At 40.0% G+C, this 21,619-nt stretch overlaps 1 protein-coding gene across 1 annotated transcript in view; it reads left to right on the forward strand.

Annotated features, from left to right (window-relative positions):
* The window catches only part of LOC149140000 (putative cadmium/zinc-transporting ATPase HMA1, chloroplastic), a 396,088-nt gene that overhangs the window by 106,223 nt on the left and 268,246 nt on the right, over positions 1–21,619 (forward strand). Inside the window, exon 5 of the mRNA XM_089450873.1 lies at positions 10,586–10,781. Coding sequence (XP_089306999.1) covers positions 10,586–10,781 — 196 coding nt within the window. The remainder of the gene's footprint in view (positions 1–10,585; positions 10,782–21,619) is intronic.

Raw genomic sequence — 21,619 nt, forward strand, 5'->3', positions numbered from 1 at the left:
CCATAGTAGTACCATCGATGGACGCATCGTTGCATCTATCATACTCCCTACGCTAGGATGACCTCCATTGATCTGGGATTAATGTAACTGATTTAGGATCAATATGAGTGGTTTGAGACATTCTCTTGTGATATTTATTTGGGATCAATAAAACTGACTTCGGCTCAGTAGACAATGGTATGAGACATTCTCGATCAATTCTTCTTCTTCATAGTTCAGCAGAGCAGAGCAGAGTTCCACAAAGCGGAGCAGAGCTCAGTAGAGTAGAGAAGAGCTTAGTAGAGCATAGCAGAGTTCAGCAGGGCAGAGCAGAGCAGATCAGAGCTCAACAGAGCAGAGCAGAGTTCAGGAGGGCAGAGCAGACCAAACTAGAGCTTAGCAGAGCATAGCAGAGCAGAGCAGAGCAATGCAGGGCACTGATGGCATAGATAGTACAATCGGATAGATGGATCAGCGAATGGAGTTCTCCCTAGTTGAGAGGGAGTGTTAAAATTGGCAATTAGGGCCAAAATCCATGTGGGTCATCTTATTTATGGTAGTTGATATTTTTCTTGGATCCTTCTCATCGAGAGGTGTAGGATTGATCTAAAGATCATCCGATTTCGATAAGTATTCATGGAGTTATGAATGTCTTTATGTTATAAGACAATCCGACAAGGTTGGCCAACAACCAAATAAACCCCACATGTGCTCAACGTTTTAGTATAAAAGGAGATGATCTGAGAGTCATTTTTCACACACACTTCTATCTTGATTTATCTCCACTTGTCTTGGGTTTTTAGTGGAAGAGAAATCTAGGAGTGGAAGCCTTAGACGTTGGAGAATTGAGGTTGCCCTAGCTGTAGTCAAGAAGAAGAACACTGCCCTAATCTAGAGGATGTAGTCAAGTGAGAAGCCCTAATGCTACAAGGAGGACAACCCTAGTATCTACACAATCTAGAAGAAGAAATACGCTGCCTAAGCACTAACGCTATCAAGAAGAAGCCCTAGCCTATACGCTGGCCTCTACGCAGCCAAGAAAGAGGCTGCCCTAGACAGCGTGAAGAGCTGTGTGGACAGCGGAGCCTTAGCCGCAGTATGAAGGGTCAAAGGGATAGCGTGGAGGCTGCCCTAGACAATGTGAAGGGCTGTGGTGACAACATGGTGAGAAAGAGCAGTTTTGAGGGTAAGTTAAGGGTTGTTCCTAGTGCATATTGTTGGGCAGATTAGGCCAAGGAACAACAGGGCAGACTAGGCCAAGGAACAACAAGTGTGGAGGCCGAGGAGCAGCGTGGCAGTTCTGGAAGAGAAGCCGAGTTGCTGTAGGTGCAACGGATCTGTTTTAGGGCTTCACAAATATTATTTAAGGGCTGGATTGAAGCGCTGTAAGGCTGCAAAACTTAAGGACAGATTGTCGCTGTTTTAGGGCAGTGTGGTGAAGGTTTGGAGGGAGGCTGAAAGCTACAACAACTGTTGTGTGAGGTCGTAGCCAACAACTAGATAAAGGGCTGTAGGGTGATGTCCTAACCAGTGATGCAGTGCAGTAGTGCAGCGTCATGGACAACTGTATCGGAAGGCTATTAGACAACAGCTAAGGTTTGCTAAGGCAAAGAGCATGGATAGCATGGCAAGCAAGCAAACATGGAATGACCATGTCGCTAATAGTGGGACAACATTATGCTAAATATGACAGCTGGCTACATGGTGTTGCTAACTAGTGCAACGAATTAAATGGGACAACAAGGTGACTAGTGCTGCAAAGATGCATGGGACAACAGGCTACATAGCGCTGCAAAAATGCATGGGACAACAAGCAAACTTAGAATGAACAGTGGGACAACTGTATGCCTCATAGGACAACAGTGACTAGAATGGTACAACAATGGACAACAGTGCAACATTAGGTGTAGCAGTATGAAGTATGGTCATGAGGTCCAACATTGTGATGATGGGTGCAACATGGTGTAGCACAGTGAGGTGCAACATGATGACGAGATGCAACACAATGATAGGTGAAGGAATCACCTTGGAGAATCAGTTGAAGCAACATGTCTTCAACTGATCTCATGTATCATCTTCTTAAGAGATGATCTATGCTCTTATCTAGATAAGTCAAAGTGTTGACTTCTGTTGTAAATGTACTATCTCTCTCTCTCTATACTGAACTATTGAAGAACATATAAGAAAAATTGATCAAGGGTTTCCCCACATTGGGGTTTGTCCCTGGCTAGCACCACATCTCGTGTCCTCTTGTCTTTGCTTGTCTTCTGCGATTTATGTTTATGTTCTATCTGTAGTTTACTTTAATGCTGACGTGATTGCTAATTTGGAAAAGATATTGAGCTAAATGTGAAAATTGAAATAAATTGATCTAAGCATAGAACATACCTAAAATTAACATCAAGACTGCATGCAAACTCCGTCGGATGCATGATCATCTTGAGGGTAAGTATGGTAAGTAAAGAAAACCTTTCGAAGTACATCTCTTAGTTGAGTTTGCAAGACTGCTTGTCATTGTCATATCATCATGTCTTCAGTAACATGCTTGTGTGCAAACACCAAAAAGTCATTTCATGTGTTTCCTCTACATGTCTTGCTTCCTTTTCGCTTGTTTGACCAATTGTTGTCTTCAACATGTTGATTTCTATGTCATGCTTGCGACCTTGTTTTGGTGATGTTGAAGGTTTGTGTATGAGTTGTGTTTGCTATGTAAACATCTATCGCACTCACACACGATGTTGTAAGCACTGTCGTGCAAGTGTCGTCACGGTCATCCAAAGGTCTATCCAAAGTGTCGCACTTGTCTCTTTCACCATTAGATAGTCCCACAGTCAATCACACTGAGCATATGTTGTCTTGTGGTTTGGGGTGTCTTGTCGTCGAGTCATGTTGAGTGTGTGTTCGCAAGGTCATGTATACACGAGTTCACTCGCTCACACACTTAGCCATTTTTTCTGAAAGTCTGTCGACCAGACCACCCTCCATTAGCTGGACCTCCACTGAGTTGCACAATGCAATCTTAGCCCTTAGCGACCAAGCACTATTGCCCAGAACTGCGCATAGCTTGAGACTGCCCTCTAGGCAGTCTGCACTGTGCAATTTTGGAATCAACCCGACTAACTGTCACCTAGAACAATGCAAAAGTTGCCCAAGAAGCTATCTCAGTCTGTGCTTCCTGCAAGCCTATCCATCAAGCTGCTTGTTGGTAAATTGGAGAATTTGAATTGGGCAGTGGCCTAGGGATGCACTCCTCCGAAAAATTGCGTAGAAGTTGCTAGCCTGCCTGCTTACATTGCCTAAAGAAATTGCATAGACAAGAGGGACAGTCACTTGCTGCCTGTCACTGCACTGTCTTTGGAAATTGCGCAGTTCTGTCAGTCAGTCCCCCTACCAGCTTGCTTGCTATTCCTGAAAATTGCGCAGTTTTCATGGACAATCCATCTGCAGCTCGACACCTTGCTCAGCCTTGAAAATGCACAAACATGTCCTGCATGACTGCCTCCCAGATATACGCAGTTCTGGCCAACAAGCTCCCGTAGCCCGATCCTGACCTCCTCTCAAAATCTGCGCAATTTTCACTTCCAGTGCCTCCTGCTGCCCGCACTGCCTTCCCCGGAAAAATTGCACAGTTCTGCCTCCCAGCTGAGCCAGATCCCTCGAATGTCATTGCTATCCTGGACTGCTCAACCCAGCCTCTCAGTGATCTCTGTGCAGTTTTTCCTGACAATGCCCCGGAGCCTCGCATCCCAGCCTGACATGTGCTTTGCGCTGTTTCGAAGCCTTATCCTTACTCCTGGTCACTTGCACCCATAAACGAAATACAATGCATCATGGTAGACTAGGGGATTTCTAGATTTGATGTTGTATCGTCATGAGTGATTGCAGAAACAAGTACATGGATGAGACATGGCGCGACGACGAACGTGATGAACAAGGAGCACATGCTAGAAGGCTTGCTTGTGGTTGGACGAACACACGAAGCATATGAAGTAGCAAGCGAAGGAGACACATGTGCATGCATGAACCATTAAGCAAACACCAAGACCATTGAAGACTCCGCGCACTTTGCCATGCGGAGGTGAAGCTATGGTACACCACGGGCACACTCATCACTCAGCAGCACAACAACTCAACACGAACAACACAACTAGCATGTGCATACCAACAGTGTCATGTCGAGTTGTGTCATGAGTCGCCTCGGCCACATCACTACTTTGGGTCATACTTGTGTAATCAATGTAATGTAACGTGGAAGTCCAAGAGACCCACAAATGAAGTTAAAGAGTCATGTAAGTCGAACAGTCATGAGGGAAGTCGAAGAGTCACAAGGGCCAGTTTCACCCTTGGCTATATATACCCCTCATTTGTACATGCAAAGGACTTTTCACCTTGGCTCCTCCCACATAGCCTTGAGAGTCTGTAGTCTTTTCTTTGAGGAGCGAGCAATGGCTCCAACGCCCCGCTATCGGGGTTAGTGATGTATGGTGTATGGATGTGTCTTGGAACTTTCGCTTAATTCAGAAGCCTGTTAATAGGCCAACACGTTTTCACACATGTATTGTATTCGTTTATAAGACTATTCTTTGGACGCTTGTAATGCATGTTGCTTTAACTTGTACTAAGATAGTTGAACTATTTTGGTTGTTTTAGTGCATATGCTGTTGGAAATGTGTTGTATCAGTTGTTATCGCTGTCTCGCCTGTGTGGACTACTCCGTCGGACACTCGACAGACTCATTCTTGTAAACTTGTTATAACGACCGTCGCACTCGTGTGGACTATTCCGCTGGGTGTTGTACATGCTATCTGTTCACCTTGTGTTTGTGACTGCCACATCTGTGTGGACTACTCTGCCAGAAGTTGCGCAGATCCTGCTGTGTTGTGTGTCTCTAACTGAGTTGGGACTATTCCCTTTCGACTTGAGACTCGCTTTCACCCTCTTCCTCTGCAATGAAAGAAATTTGACACAAGCGACACTAAGCACTCACCAGGCACACGAACCTCACTGTTTGAAGACTAAGTATACCACTCTCATGTGCTGACAACCAAGAGTTAAGGCATATCTTTAAGATAATGGCAACTAAGCCATTGTATTGGATGGGACTCCTACACCAAACAATGTGAGGTTTAGTTGGGACTTCATATTGGGGAGATCCCCTGAATGTTGGCGGGTCTAGCACCATCAACAGGAAGTCGAGTTTCAGTTGCCGGAAGCCAGGGTGTGAGTCTGGGAGGCAGAAGTTCGATTTTCTCAGCCAACAAAGGATCCAAAAGAGAGGCTGCGTAATACCTCGCAAGGGTGATGCACAGAAACTGCCGGGAGTGATGCAGTTATGCGCAGAGGCCGCGCAGATGGTGATGCAGAGCCTCCAGTTCAGTAGGATCAATCACAGATTGTCCCAGTGACAGGATGAGATCATTTCACCAGTCTTTTGTTCAGTATTCTCTCTGTATCAGATTGCCAGTTGAGCATCCTAGAATTGTACTCAGATTTTCTCCTGCATAATAATAAAGCCCTCAGAGCTGCTGCACCGGTTTTCTCGCATTGGGTTTTTCCGGGGACTATTGTCCAAAAATAACGATGTCCTATTTGATTGTATTTCCTTACTCAGTTTCTATGTTTCAGAATCATAATTAATTTGGTGTAGGTTGCTTCAGTAATTTGCTTCAATGTTTCTAGACGAAATATGAAATAAGTTTGTAATACAGTTTACAATCTAGGTGAAGTAGATTCATTTGGTTGCAGTAGGATTCCTGAGATTGTTAGATCTAGGAATTTTCACAAGGAGCCCAACACATGCTCTAGAAGGGTCTACGCATGCATGACATCAACATTTCTACCTCTTTTGTGGGTTAATTGGTATGTTTTACATTGGCTATGAGGTTGAATTGTAATGTCACTTAGTGTTAGCACGTTATTTTATGACTTGAGGGGCTCTAGGCTAAAATTAGAGATCATTGAACATGTATAAATTGGAGAGAGATCATTTCTAATCTCTCATCATCATCACTTGGAGAATTCGAATCTTTAAAACAATTCACACTTGTTTCCTTCTTGGTTATTGGAGTATCTTAGATGCATTTCGATGCTTAGAAGCTATTTTGGATTGTCTTTGGAGCTATTTCTTTGATGAACAAATGGATATACTACATGTTATCTTGTAAGTGGATTTTGTTGAAGAATTTAATTTTGAAATTATCTAATTTATGGAATTGCTACTTCTAGATTATGTTAATTTGTGCTCCAATTTGTTGAAAATTAATTTTAAAGACTATCTAGTTGAGAATTGCATATGTTACTCATTGTATAACATGTATTGAATGTTCCTAATGGAGGAATTCTTATAACTCTCCATCAAAGTGCATTTATCATTGAGTGGGTAAATGTTGGAATTTTGATACCTAGGGCAACAAATTTCAGCCTCTTTCACAACAAATTAGGCTTACTTAGAGCATCCTTGACTCGATATGCCCAGAGGACAAGGCACTAGTCCAAGTTTTTGGTGATCAACCTTAAACATTCTCCATAATTTCTCCTCTCAAATTGTATCTATTTAAGGCTAGAGAGAAAAATTAGTGCTTGGAGTGTGCTTTCAAGCTAATTTGTCCATAGAAAACCTCCCTTTTGCTTGCCAAAAACAAATGAAATACTGCCTTAGAAGAATTATGTCAAATAGACAGAAAGAGGGATTAGCTAAGGTGGAATTATTCACCACTGAAACCAATAAAAAACAAAATGGGTCTTAAAGCCCTCAGAGCCTCAACTCACAAAAACAACATTATCCAATTCAACCAAGATGAGAATAATGATTCTGTCTCTCTTATTTATAGATACCCTTTGGGGTCTCCTCTCCTTGTTTTAATTTGAGGGGTTAAAAGTTTCACTCCACTTAGTGCCAAGTTTGGCTTCCTTCACAAGTTTTGCCCTAGTTACCCCAATTTACCCAATGTTGCCCCAAAAACATTGGATAATGGGTTTGCCCCTTTATCATCGACTATGGCCTATGGGGTTGGATAAACTACTTTGTCCTCCTTGAGCAATTAATTAGTATGGAATATTATAGATTTGGGGCTATATCCAGTGGAGCTTAGTAAAACATGTATTGGATGTAATTGGAGGATCAATGTAGTGCTTTAATGGATTAAAAGATCTTCTAAAACTTAATATCATCCTTTGCTACTGAAGTTATCTTTACATATGCTATTTGAGTAGTGAATTAGGTAACACCCTTATTTTTTTGTTATGTTATCAAGGGGATATTATTTATGAGTGCATGCCTTTTATATACTTGGAAATTGCAAATATACTCTATTTTTGATAATTATAATCTCAAAAAGTATTGGATTTTATTTGACTTAGTAATATCCTTAGTTATATTCTTGCAGTTTAGGAAATCAAAGAGATACACCTTATAGCTCGTGCTTTTCGTATTTAATAGTCATTTGTTCTCATTAGGACAGTTTCCCATTAAGCATTGATGTGACAGCATTTACCAAATGAAAAGATGCCAGTCGCTGGTCCAGTCCTCCACTCTATTTACTATAACACATAAAACTGTTTGGCTAGACTTTCCATTCATCCACTCTATTTACTAAATACATAAAACTGTTTTGCTCGAATTTACTCTTCATTTCATCTTTGTGATTCATTGCCTAAAATTCTAGCAATCCTATTGTAGGGAAGCTCTCCTTGTACTGGAAAAGAGCCGCCCTAAAGTGTGAAGAGGGTTGGTGAGGTGATTGTTGATGTTTTTGCAACATCGGGCAGACATTCTCCCATGGGGTCATGCTGATTTGACTAGGGAGAATGATACATTCACCCATGGGGCCATGCTAATTTGGCTAGGGGTGAATTGCCCAGGGCAGTTTTTCTCCCATAGGGCCATGCTGATTTGGCTAGGGGTGAATGCCACAATGCTCACATTACTCACTCCAAGATGGAGTGATCTATTTTTTATGGAGCGGGTTTGATTTGTTTATCTAATGGGGTTTTAACTCATCAATGGAATAAACAATTCTAGTCTAATGTTGAGCTGTAATGCAGGCTCCATAAGTGAGGGGTTTCTTGTGATGCGGTGGTTGTTTATGGGTCTCCACTCAAACATTACAGCTCTATATAAATAGACAAGCATGTGAGGGGACAAATCATCATCATAGCAAGCTCATTCAAACTTTTCTAGTGGTTAAGTTCAGCCAAGAGAAATATTTTTGCTAAGGATCATCTTTCATCTCTCGTCATCATTACTATCTCTCTCTTGGAGGCTGCATGTGTGAGAAGGACGAGTTTGACCAACACTTTGACTGCAGCTGCACATGTGAACAGTTGACCACGGTTGATTGAGTTGACCATGTGATCAAGTTTGACCGCAGAAATTGATCAGAGATTTGCATGTGTGAGTTTGACTGCATACTTTGACCATGGATCCGCACGTGTGAGTTGACTGTAGAGTTTGACCGTTGACCAGCAGATTTCTGAGTTGATTTTTGATTAGCATTGACTAGCAGCTGTTTGACAAGGTTTTACTTGAATTTAAGTTGTAATGTTGACACAGATTTCTAGATATTTCTGATTTGTAAACCTTGTTGAAAATACAGTTTCTCCTTAAGAAAAGATTGCTGGGTTTTAACTTTTCTCCCAAGATTGGGTTTTCCAGGGTAAAAATGTTGTGTCTACTGTGCATGGCTGTCTTTCTGTGATCTTTATTGTTTCTGCTGCATTTACAGTTGGGATTTTCTTATGCTCTTGACCTGCAATAAATTCCAGAATACCAAATATGTGAAGAAATACAACCCAGAACACAGAATAAATGAGAAAAACAGCAAGTATTTTATTATTTAGAGATAAAAGCAATGTTCACTTGCCTCTTCGAGGGGGCAACCTCCAGCAGAGCAGAGCTCGATTACAAAATAAGACTCGATGATCTTTCCCTTCTAACTACGACTATTTATAGCTAAATGACCTTCAACAACCTAACAACTAGTGGTCCTTTGCATAACATGGGTTAACTGTTTTATTTATTAATTATGGCCCATTTGCAACTAACTGTGGTCCCTTTCTTAAATGCGGGTCAACCACTTACAATTATTAATACGGGCTTTATTGACTCTTTAACTAACTATGACTATGACTCGACCCTATTGGGTTTATTACATAAATAAAGGGGTTAGGGTTGGACCCTAACAGATTTTGTGTAATTATTGAATGATATCAGTGGCATAAGAAATATTGTTTGAAAGATCATTAGGAAGTAATTATCAGATCAGAAAATTGTACAGTGAACATGCCATAGAATTTCAACAATGACATTGGTCTGTGTCTTTAGTTGCCCATAGACTAACATTGCTCTTTTTGACTTCAACTTTAATGTGTTAGTTTATGGGGTAACAAGCGCACTTTACAAGGAGGAGCCATGTCGAATCATGAAGGGTTTTGCATATTTCAACAGTGGAGGAGATACCTTGGTAGAGGAGAAATTGGATATTGGTGTGTTAGGTTTGAGGGTTCTGAGCTCAACCTCTATATCAGAGAGGCTTGCTCATATTCTTGTGGTTGTTGAAAGTTTGAGGAAAAAGGCTCTAGAGCTATTGTTGAAGATTTGCTGAGGGCTTGGAAATTCTAGGGTTCTTTCTTGTTGAGGTGAGGCTGATGTCTTCATTTCAATTTGCTGAATGTTGATGTTCTTGCCAATTCTGCTTGAAGGGCTAATTGTAATGGGTAATCCTGCTCCAGTAGAAAGGCTTAGGTGTGGGCTTTCCCTCTTATTCTGCTTTGCTGTTTTATTTCTGAACATGTTGATTTTGTGCCCATCATCTTGATTAGAGTTGCATCTTTTGTGTTTCTTTGTAAGGCACATTCTTGTTGCAAATTTTAAGAGATGCACCTTTGGAGGGGCACTCCAAGTAATTTTCTGCATTATAAAACAGCAAATTAGTGCTCCGTTTTGCCTTAATCACTAATAGAAAACAGCTTGCTAAGATTGATATCTAATTCCATGTGCCCTAGATTGGTTTAGGCACTAGTCTCTCTTTCAACCACCTCAAAAATAAAAAAATTATTTGTCTATTTTGTGCTTTCCTAAATCTGAAGTATACTTCAAGAGACTAACATAAATCAGATTTATTACTATGTCTGAAATCCCATTGAAGTAAACATCATAAATTACTTAGTTATTTCTAGGGATTCCTCTTTGTGCCTTAGGAGAGCTGGCCTAAGAGAGTGAAGGAGCTACTGTGGTTACAGTGGGTAGCTCTTCTTATTACTCCCAGGGTTGCTCGTGTTCCAGGCTTTATCACTTCAAGTGAAAGTTTGAGAGGTAACACTTCCATACTTTAGTTTCTGAAAATCAAGAGTTTTGATGGATGTTTTTTCATGTTTTATGTTTCAGCTGTAAGGTCAATTCTTCGAGTGCAGACTGCAGACCCATTATCCTGAATTAAAGTAACAAGTTTGTGTATGCTATTGGCATATCTATTGTCTCCGCATGTATTTGTTGATCAGTTTCTCTATTTCTAATTTACTGTTAATTGTTTTATTGCTCAAGTATATATTCTCTACATTTTTGCATAGTCACTCTGAAGTGTGAGTGTTTTGATATTTCCTGTTCCAGGCGACCAAGACGTGGAAGGATTCAACCTTGTCCAAGATTATGCATTTGACTGAAGAAGCACAACTGAACAAACCAAAATTACAGAGATGGCTTGATGAGTTTGGAGAACGTTACAGCGAGGCTATTGTGGTGGTATCAGCTGTAGTAGCTCTTTTTGGGCCATTTGTATTCAAGTGGCCATTTATAGGTACTCCAGGTTAGTAAGAAACATATATGCCTCAGGTTGGAAGGTGCCATTTGCATGTATTTACTGGAAGCACCCATAAAAGGAAGTGCTGCACAAATTTTACATATTTAAATGTATATCATTGCCTTGTAGAGAATCTATGAAATTCGTGACATACAAATTAGGGTTCGGGATGCACATTCAAGTTATACCCAGTAGATGCCATCTTAAGCAATATCCTAATCTTCATAATCTTCATCAGCATCATCTTCATAGCTTAATCTATGGATATGGGTTTCGATATTTAGATGTCTCTTTATAAATTGCATCTTAATAGGATTTGTCACTATATAGAAAGGATTAGATCCTCTAGTCTTGAATTTTCTTCTTTGCAAGAATGGAATTGAATTTGTGTTATTAGAAAGATACAAAGTCCATTCTTGTTGATTTTTGGGTAGCTGTGGGAGGTATTCCCCAGTTACTTAGGCCCAGCAAGGAGATGTGTCCCTTGGGCACTATTGTCACACAATCTAGCAGGGGTCCTAGGAGGGGTACTTAAGGGACAACTACTAGACCAAATGACAGCAATGGGACAAAGACTCATTGTCACCTCTGTCAGTGTTTCCTGTTCTTTATGGACTTTCACCGAAGGAGTCCGTTCCAATAGGAAGGAAATCACCATAAATGATTGGATCAATGACTAGGTATGATGTGATTTCCAAGGCCAATTCAAAGGAGAGTCTCAAATAAAGGCCCAATGCTTCAAGAGAAGCATAAATGCTCTCCAAGAAAGATCTATGAAGAGACCTAGACTTAGGGTTTATGATATCCAATATTGACAAGGAGACCTAAGGTCAAGGCTCCAAAGATGATTAGGGCCACTCAAGAAGATTTGAATGATGCTTGTATGCCTTTAAATAGACTTTTGCTATTCTTGAGAAGCTGTGATGAATAAATATATAGGAAATAATGTAAAATAATGTAAATGATAATAATCATAAATAATGATTAGTTAATTAGTAATTAGGTTGAAGAGTCATGTCTAAATGAGACATGACTCTCCATGAAGAGACACCTGCTTGGTATATAAGCAAGCCTCTCACTCTCATTGTAACATCATTCTTATTCACACATTTAATATATAATATTTGTATCCTCATGGATATCTTTATATTCCAAGTCTTCTGGAGTAATTAATCTGTAGAAGGAACTTTGTTCACTTCATTTGGTATCGGAGCCACGTTGGTTGATCACCAGGCCTTTGGCCATCAACCTCCTGACAACTTTGTTGTCGTCAATCAAGCATTTGCTACGAAGAAGGAGCTTCTCCATTCTGTAGTTAGGCCTTTGGCCATATCATTTAAAAAAATAACATATCAAAAAAAGAAAAGAAGTTAAAAAAAATATAGAAAAAAATTATATATATATATATATATATATATAAGAAAAAGAAGGAAAATAAAAAATCAGAAAAAAAAGTGAAAAAAATTGACAAAAAAAAAACAGTTTAGAAAAAATAAAAAAATAAATTTAAATATATATTAAAAATACAAATGATAAAAACTTACTTGGGCTTAGGTTGACGATGCCTGTTAGCCACATTTTCCACGCCCCGTCGGATCCCTTGTCAATCATCGCCGTTGCAGTCAATCCGACCGTGTTGACTAATTTTGTTGTCCGAGAGTAAGAAACCACCCCCGCTGGCGGTTCTGCCACTGCAGTGAATTACCCAACTGTTTATTCCACATGCTTCTACCAACCAAACATGCCCTCTTTCCATCAATTTCGGCCAGTCAAACATTGTTGCGTTCCACACAGGCACATTCGCTCCAGCTGCTTAGTTCCAGCCTCCGCCCATGCTCATCATCTGTTAACCATCGTGTCGTGTTCGCTGCAACCTATCTGTCCTCGTTGCAACAAATTCCCGGCGTAGCTGTGACCTCCATGCAGACACTGTTAGAAATCCGACTCAAAGGGTCAACGGAGAATGTCACATCAGTTCCTAAGGTGACTGGGTATGAAACGTCGCCAAGAGGGTTTTGAGTCACGAGGTATCATCGTATTTTATCATCCGTAAAAAAAATAAAAAAATTCATTTATTAATATGAACTATATTATATATTAATTTTAATATAGTTAATAAACTATATTATATATTAACTTTAATATAGTTATATATTAAATAAATAAATAATTATTTAATTAAAAAAAAGAGAATTCTATTTGAAATAAGAATTATCAAGAATTCAATTAAAAAATCTAAAGCAAGTACCTAATAAAGATATAAGGAAGTTTTAAATAAAGGAAAGGGGTTATTTAAATAAAATATAAAAAAGACTCCAGACAAAGTTAAAAGAAGTGAAGAAAAAGAAAAAGAAAATATGGGATCTTTAAGTAATGAACAAAAATCATTCGCAAGAGATATAGAACAATTAATGACAATACTTGAGCGACAACATGTTGATTTTAATGAGGAGAGAAAGAAATGGGAATCCCAATTGCAAGTTGAACGTCCATCACCACTCCCACAAAACAATGTAATCTAGTGTACTGAGAAAGTGCAGCTAAAAGATCAAGAGAATGGCAAAATAGCCAAACTTCAGCAAAACAAGAAAGCGTTAGAACACGAACATAAAAATCTTGTGGATCTGCATTACAAAGAAGTGATGGAAAAGGATGAAGAAATCTCTCGTCTCAAGGACCATGTTGAAAAATTACTGGCACAAGTGAAGAAGACTAATGTCACAAAGAAAGAACTCAAGAAGCACTTATCAGAACAAGAAGAGAAAACCTCGCATTTAAAGAACCTTAATAAAATTTATTAAAACAAATCAGAGATCTAGAAGGTGAAAAGCTTAAAAGTCAAGACACTGAAAATAAGGTTGATAAATCAGAAATCAAAGAACTTTTACGTCTGCGAAACCATAATCAAAGTCTACTCACTCAAATTAAGAAACTTAAGGGTTATAAGAAAGCATTAAAAGACAAGTTAGAACAATTCACTCAAGAAGAAGTATCGAAATCTCCAATCATAACAATCCAAGTTGAAGATAAGGGAACAAATACCGATCCAGTGAATATGACAATTCAAAAAGACAAGTCCGTCGAAGAAACGACACACTTAGATGTTGCAGTTCAAATGATTAACATCCCAAGTGAAGGTTTTGTAACCAACTCAACAACATCGTCCCCTGAAGTAAATCAAAAAATTTCCACACACTTAATAAGGGAATGTCAAACCAAAAAAGTTCCCTATCGGCATCCGAATCATGAGAGTAGACAACTCAATCAAGCTACGTATATGTACCATTCAGAATAGAAACAACAAGTTGATGTTCCGAAGAATATTGAAATAACCTCAATCCAGTCCTACGATGACAATTCGCTACAAAATACCAGTGATCAGAATATTCCACAGAGGATTAATCTAGGATGGTCTGATCCCTTCTCAGTGCGACAATTTTGTTTGTCACTTAGAAGATCATATCAACATGTATCGACAAAGATGACAGTTTCGAGACAGAAAGACATTCGAAGCTGAAAAAGAGATCAAGCCTTTTTCATTAACAAGCTTTGAGGACAAAGCTTTTTGAGGAGGAAGGCAATGTTATGAATAAATATATAGGAAATAATGTAAAATAATGTAAATGATAATACTCATAAGTAATGATTAGTTAATTAGTAATTAGGTTGAAGAGTCATGTCTAAATGAGACATGACTCTCCATGAAAAGACACTTGCTTGGTATATAAGCAAGCCTCTCACTCTCATTGTAACATCATTCTTATGCAAACATTTAATATATAATATTTGTATCCTCATGGATATCTTTATATTCCAAGTCTTCTGGAGTAATTAATCTGTAGAAGGAACTTTGTTTGCTTCAGAAGCCTAGAGTGGGACGACATGAGACCTAGGTTTTTTGGTCAATCGTGGGAGGAGATCCTCCAGAGAGTACAATGGGTCGGAGTAGTGAAGAAGAAGATCAAGAGATGAATTTATTTTGAATTTTGATGGACAAATGACCTTGAAAGGCCACTAACCCAAAACATTCAAGAGCAACTTCAAAGTTTGAGTTAGGGTTTGAGTTTTCTCTCAAACTAGCCATGGGAATTGGCTCAAAATTTGAGGGACACTATAGAAGATAACAACACAGTAATCTATCTAATTAATTTTTCAATGCCATCCCTCTAATGCAATTTGCACAAGGCCCTAGCTAGCCGTCTAGGGTTAGGGCAAAAATTTAGAAGAAGGAAGAAAACAAATGGTTTAGGATTGATCATCAAGGATCTAGGAACAGTGCCTAGCTATTGGGAAGATTGGAGTCTATTGGGAAGATTGGAGTCAAAATGGTCAAGATTTGGGAACTTCGCTCTTCAAGGAGGCCTAAAGAAGCAACTTCACTCTCTTGGATGCAACTACATGGTAACTTTGGACTTTTATACTTCGATGGCAATTGTTATGAAGTTTAGAGGATGCATATGCAAATAATCCTCTAGTTCATTCTTTGTCTAATGAGTAACACACAAAAATCTCCAATAGTTTCAATGATCCCACTAATTCACATTAATTAGGGCACATTATTTCACCACAAGAAAATAATTCCATGCATTAGTTTTAATTTTGGCAACTTGGGCCAAACTTCACCTTGGACAGTTCGTATGAGGCATCTGATACTTTTATTGGATTCCTCTTTCCGAGAGGTGTAGGATTGATCTAAAGATCATCCCATTCTAACATTTACAAATGGAATTATGAATTTATTTTGATTATGGACAAATTGTCAAGGTCAGTGAGCAAACTCATGGAGGCTCAGAAGCCCAACAATCACGTCTATTCATCCTCAACGTTTGCATATAAATATAAGGTGCCTCCTCCTCATTTGGACACTTCATTCACTCACACATCTCTCTTGATTGGGTACGATTTCTGAATCTTCTCTCTCCACATGTGCGAAGAAGGGACTGTTCTTTTGTTGTCCCTGCGTTGACTAGAGTTGACCGAAAATTGTAGAAGGTTGTTTTGACCAACATTGACCAGCGTTGAGCATCTTTGATTGCAGTTTTGTGTGGGGTATTTTTGTTTGGGCAGGGCGCAGTCTTGGTCATGAAATCCAAGGTTGTTTGACCAACGTTGACTGTGCTAAGATTTGTTGCAACGTTGACTGTGCTAGGGTTTGCTGGAACGTTGACTTTTGTTGACCAATTTTCACTGGACTTTTTCAGACTATTTTTGGGCTGATTTGACTTGCTGTTGGAGGCCAAGTTGACTGGGTTTGACTGAGATGAATTGGAGGAAGAATTCTAATTTGTTGACTAGCGTTGACTTTTTGGTTAGGGCTTGCTATTACTGTTGTTTGACTGATCAGATTTCATTTGATTGGGCAAGTGAAAATTGCATATTGTACTCTCTCTTTGCTGAACTTTTGAAGAATTATAAGAAGAATTGATCAAGGGTTTCCCTACATTGGGGTTTGTCCCTAGTTGGTGCATATCTTGTGTCCTCTTGTCTTGGATTGTCTTCTACTCTTATTGTTTTTGTTCTTTTGGAATTTTACTATCATGATGATGTGATTGCTAAACTGGATATTGATATTGGGCTATTAAAGAAATTTAAGTAAAATTTCTCTAAGCATAGAACATACCATTGTTATAAAAAATTAACATGGTATCAGAGCTGAGGTAAAGACAAAGCCCAAACAAGAGTGAGAAGAGCAATCACTAAGAGGAGTAATCACTAATCAAAGACAAGATTCAATAGGCTCCACATCCTACTTCATGTCTGATGATAAGCTTCATGATAAGTCTGATTATCATGCATGGAAGATGTCTCTCGATTTGACATTAGAAGAGCACGATGCTATGGATTATGTTCAAGGAAAGATTTTGGAGCCTCCTTCAAATGCGTCGGTTGCTGCTAAGACAAAGTACACAAAGGGTGAAGTCAAAGTCAAGAAGATCATCAGGGATTCTATTCATAAGCATTTAGTTGCTTACATCTCGGATTTGAACACACCAAAGGAGATATATGACAGGTTAGTTGGCATGTTCAAATCTAGCAATGCAAACCAAATTCTTTTCCTCAGGAACACGCTGAAGGATATAAAGAAGGGAAGAAATGAAGATATTCAATCCTACTTCATGAGGATTACTGAGATAAAAAATGATATTCTTTCGATTGGAGAAGCTATTGCTGATAGGGAGCTTACTCTCATTGCCCTTGGAGGACTCCCTCGTGAATGGCATGTGTTCAACACTACTATTCTTAACAACGACAGGGTTCCAGGTTTTGAAGAATTGTTGACTAGATGTTCTCAAGAAGAAACAAGGATGATGGAACTAGATATGTCTTCAAAGAGGAATGATCCTACTGCATTCTCCGCTCATGCCAAAAAGAAGAACAATGTAGGTTCAAAGAAGCAATGTCAAGCAAGGCCGGGTTTCAAAAATGGAAGGGAAGATGCTTCATTTGCAACAACTTTGGTCACTATGCTAGGGACTGTCCTAATAGAAGGGATGCACCTCATGATGATGACAACCACAACAACAACAATTTCAAGGGCAACAAACCAAAGGAATGGCAAATTCAACAACCAAGGAAAAAGGAATGCTCTTGTTGCTCATCAAGGAAATGGTCACCCTACCAAGAGATCAAGAAACACTAGGTATGATGAATCTAATGTTGTTGATAACAAGCAAAAATAATTCTATCTTATATCTGTCCTTTCTATTGCATCTCCTCCGGAGACTTTGGGAAATTGGTTGATTTATAGTGGTGCTTCAAGGCACTTCACTGGGTATAAGGAAGCTCTTTCAAATCTGATTGAAAAGGATACAAATTTGGAAATCATCGTTGGAGACAATGCCACCTATCCTGTGAAGGGAGTTGGGAATGTCACTCTTCAATTGAATCAAGGTAACACCATTCATCTACAAGAAGTACTATATGTACTAGATCTAAAGAAGAACCTGCTATCTATCTCGGCGATGGAGGACAAAGGATTGAAGGTGGCATTCATGATGGAAAGGTACATGTGTGGAATAAAAATTTCAAAGATGCATTTACACTTGGCTTCAGGGTTGATAGCCTATATCAAGTTGTAGGAAGCCCATTGGGAGCTATGTCTTGCTACACATCACTTCAATCCGAATTGTGGCGCCGAAGGTTTTCTTATCTACATTATAAGGCTCTATCTAATGTGAGGAAGATGGTGACAGGTATGCCCAAATTTAAAGTAGAACATGAAGGTGTTTGTCAAGGGTGTGCCGAAGGAAAGCATACAAGGGGACCATTCCCCTCAAGTGATAGCAAGACTACTGACATATTGCAATTGGTTCATTCTGATCTATCTGGTGCGATGCTCGTGAACTCATTAGGAGGATATTTATATTATGCTATCTTTATGGATGATTTCTCTTGCAAGACTTGGATATATTTCTTGAAGAAGAAGGACGAAGTATTCTCATGGTTCTGTTCTTTCAAAGCTTTGGTCGAAAATCAAACTGGGAAGAAGATCAAAATATTGAGGACCGATAATGGAACCGAATATGAATCAAATGAGTTCAAAAATTATTGTAGAGAAGCTGGCATTAAGAGGGAGACTACTACCGCATATACTCCTGAGAAAAATGGTGTTGCTGAAAGGAAGAACCATTCTATTGTAGAAGCCACTCGTGCCATGCTTCATGATCAAAGCCTTTCGAAGTTCTTATGGGACGAAGCTGCAAACACCGCCGTGTATGTTCAAAATAGATGCCCTCATCAAGCGTTGGTCTCCAAAACTCCTGAAGAAGTTTTCACCGATAAGAAACCTGTGTTTCTCACTTTAAAATTTTTGGTAGTCCCATATATTTTCGTGTGCCGAAAGAAAAGAGAAGCAAATTGGATGCATTTGGGAAGAAAGGAGCATTTGTGGGCTACAGTGAAGCTTCTAAAGCATATAGAATCTATGTGCCTGGTCAAAGAGAAGTGGAATTAAGTCATGATCTCACCTTCGATGAGGATGCTGCCCTTGGGAAGATTAGTAACCTTCATCTTCCAAGGAAGGACAAAGAAGCATATTCAAGAAAGCAAGGAGAATCGCAAGATGAGCCGATGCTCAATGCTTAAGGACCAATGGATCCCATTGATCCACCCTCTCATGAGCCCTCCTCAAAAAAGAGACCCTCATGGGTTTGGGAGACTCTTGAAGATGTCGACAAACATGTTGCACCTACAGGGGCATTTCATAAAAGCAAGAAGCCGAATAGGTACCAAGGGTACTTAACTGCAATGAGCACCATTGTTCAATCTGGGCCTAGCATGTTCAAAGAAGCTGTGAAGTAGCAAGTTCGGAAGGATGCTATGAATGAAGAGTATGAGTTGATTATGAAGAATGATGTTTGGGATGTGGTTCCTAAACCCAAGGACAAATCCTTTGTCACCTCGAGATGGCTCTACAAGATCAAGCATGGCACTGATGGAAGTGCTGAAAAGTTCAAGGCCAGATTTGTTGCTTGAGGCTTCTCTCAAAAGGAAGGTGTAGATTATGATGAGATATTTGCACTAGTTGTCTGCTATGCCACCATCCGTTCGATCATTGCCCTTGTTGCCTCGCAAGGATGGAATCTACACCAGATGGATGTCAAGACTGCCTTCTTGCATGGTTCACTTAAGGAGGAAGTCTATGTAGAACAACCTGAGGGGTTCGAAGTTCAAGATCGTCAAACACATGTATGCAGGTTGAAGAAATCCCTTTATGGGTTGAAGCAGGCACCCCAGGCTTGGTATGAGAGGATCGATAGCTATCTAATGAAGTTGGGATTTATGAGAAGTGAAGTTGATCCAAACATTTACTTTAAGTGTGAGAATGATAGACCTCTCATCTTGATACTTTATGTGGACGATCTCTTTCTCACAGGTGCAAACCCTCTTATTCATCAATGTAAGAGGGATTTGGATTCCGAATTCGAGATGAAGGAGTTGGAGGTCTAGCAAAAGCCAGGTGAGATTTTCCTTTCTCAAGGAAAATATACTGTGAAGATACTTGAAAGATTTGGGATGGTGGACTGCAAATCCCTGACTACTCCGATGGAACTTAACTTCAAGAAGTTATGCGAAAGCGCTGCTGGGCCCAATTTGGGAAATCCTTTTGAGTATCGTCAACTCGTCGGGGCTCTGATGTTCTTGGTGAACTCTCGTCCGGACATATGTCTTGCAGTGAATGCATTGAGTTAGTTTATGGTCGAGGCTCATCACATACATTGGATTGCTGCCAAGAATCTCTTGAGATATCTTCGGGGCACAATCACTTATGGACTGAGATACACTATTAGGAATGTGAGGCTCCATGGCTACTCTGATGCAGACTGGGCTGGCAGTGTGGTGGATTGTAAAAGCACATCTCGATGTTGCTTCTCTCTAGGTTCTGCGTCGATATCCTGGATGAGCAGGAAGCAGAAGTCGGTTTCCTTAAGCACCGTTGAGGCTGAATATATTGCTACTAGTTTGGCCTCCTGTGAAGCTGTTTGGTTGAGATAGCTCTTTAGTGAGCTGTTTGGACATGTGCTGGATACCACTGTGATCCTCTGCAACAACCATAGTGGGATTCGTCTTTCTGAGAATCACGTGTTTCATGACTGCTCCAAGCATATTGATATCAGGTACCACTTTATCTGAGATATGTTACAATGGGGAGCAATAAGGCTCCAACACATTGGGACTGATGATCAAGTCGCCGATATTCTTACGAAGCCCTTGGGGAAGGTCAAATTCTTAACCTTCTGTGAACGACTTGGAGTCGTGGAGAGACCCTCTTATGAGGGTCCCGTATGAGATAGATCTTGAGCTCTAGGAGCTTCGAGGTGCTTGGGGTACTTCTTGGAGTGATGAGCGACCATAGGGTGAGTGGTTCACCTTCTCTGAGTGGTGCGCGGTTTACAGGGTGAGCGGTTCACCTTCCCTGTGATATCCCATGATGACATATGCATAAGTTGAGTGGTTCACCTTCTCCTATGGCATATGAGCAGGATGAGTGGTTCACCTTCTCCTACCGGCACATCCTACCCATGCAGTGCAGGACTCATGGGAAGTACCTCTCATCTAGTTAATGAGTAGGGAAATGAGGATAGGGACCATAGTACTATCGATGGACGCATTGTGTACTACCGTACTCCCTATGCTAGGATGTTGATATTGATATGGGATCAATGGAAACTGACTTCAGATCGGTTAAGAGTGGTATGAAACACACTCTATTATTGGAGACTGACTTCGGGTCAATGGAGAATGGTATGATACATTCTCGATCATTTCTTCTTTCTTCATCGTTCAGCAGAGCATAGCAGAAAAAGGGATGTTACAGATTGTCTGACAGTTTGGCAGGTGAAGTTCTTCCTAGTTGAGAGGGAGTGTTAATTTTGGAAACTAGGGCCAAACTTCACCTTGGACAACTCATATGAGGCAGCTGATATTTTTATTGGATTCCTCTCTCCGAGACGTGTAGGATTGATCTAAAGATCATCCCCTTCTGACATGTACAAATGGAATTATGAATTTATTTTGACTATGGACAAATTGTCAAGGTCAGCTAGCAAACTCGTGTAGGCCCAGAAGCCCAGCAGTGACATCTATTCATCCTCAACGTTTGCATATAAATACAAGGTCCCTCCTCCTCATTTGGACACTTCATTCACTCACACATCTCTCTTGATTGGGTACGGATTTTTGAAGGTTCTCTCTCTCTACATGTGCGAAGAAGTGACTGTGCTTTTGCTGTCCCTGTGTTGACCAGAGTTGACCGAAAATTGTAGAACGCTGTTTTGACCAGCGTTGACTGGTGTTGACCATCTTTGACTGCAATTTTGTGTGGGGTATTTATGCTTGGGCAA

This window comes from Pinus tabuliformis, chromosome X (genome assembly GCF_031772625.1).
Source record: "Pinus tabuliformis cultivar Carrire ecotype Pingquan chromosome X, CPIR1, whole genome shotgun sequence".
In the NCBI taxonomy this organism is placed as follows: Eukaryota; Viridiplantae; Streptophyta; class Pinopsida; order Pinales; family Pinaceae; genus Pinus; species Pinus tabuliformis.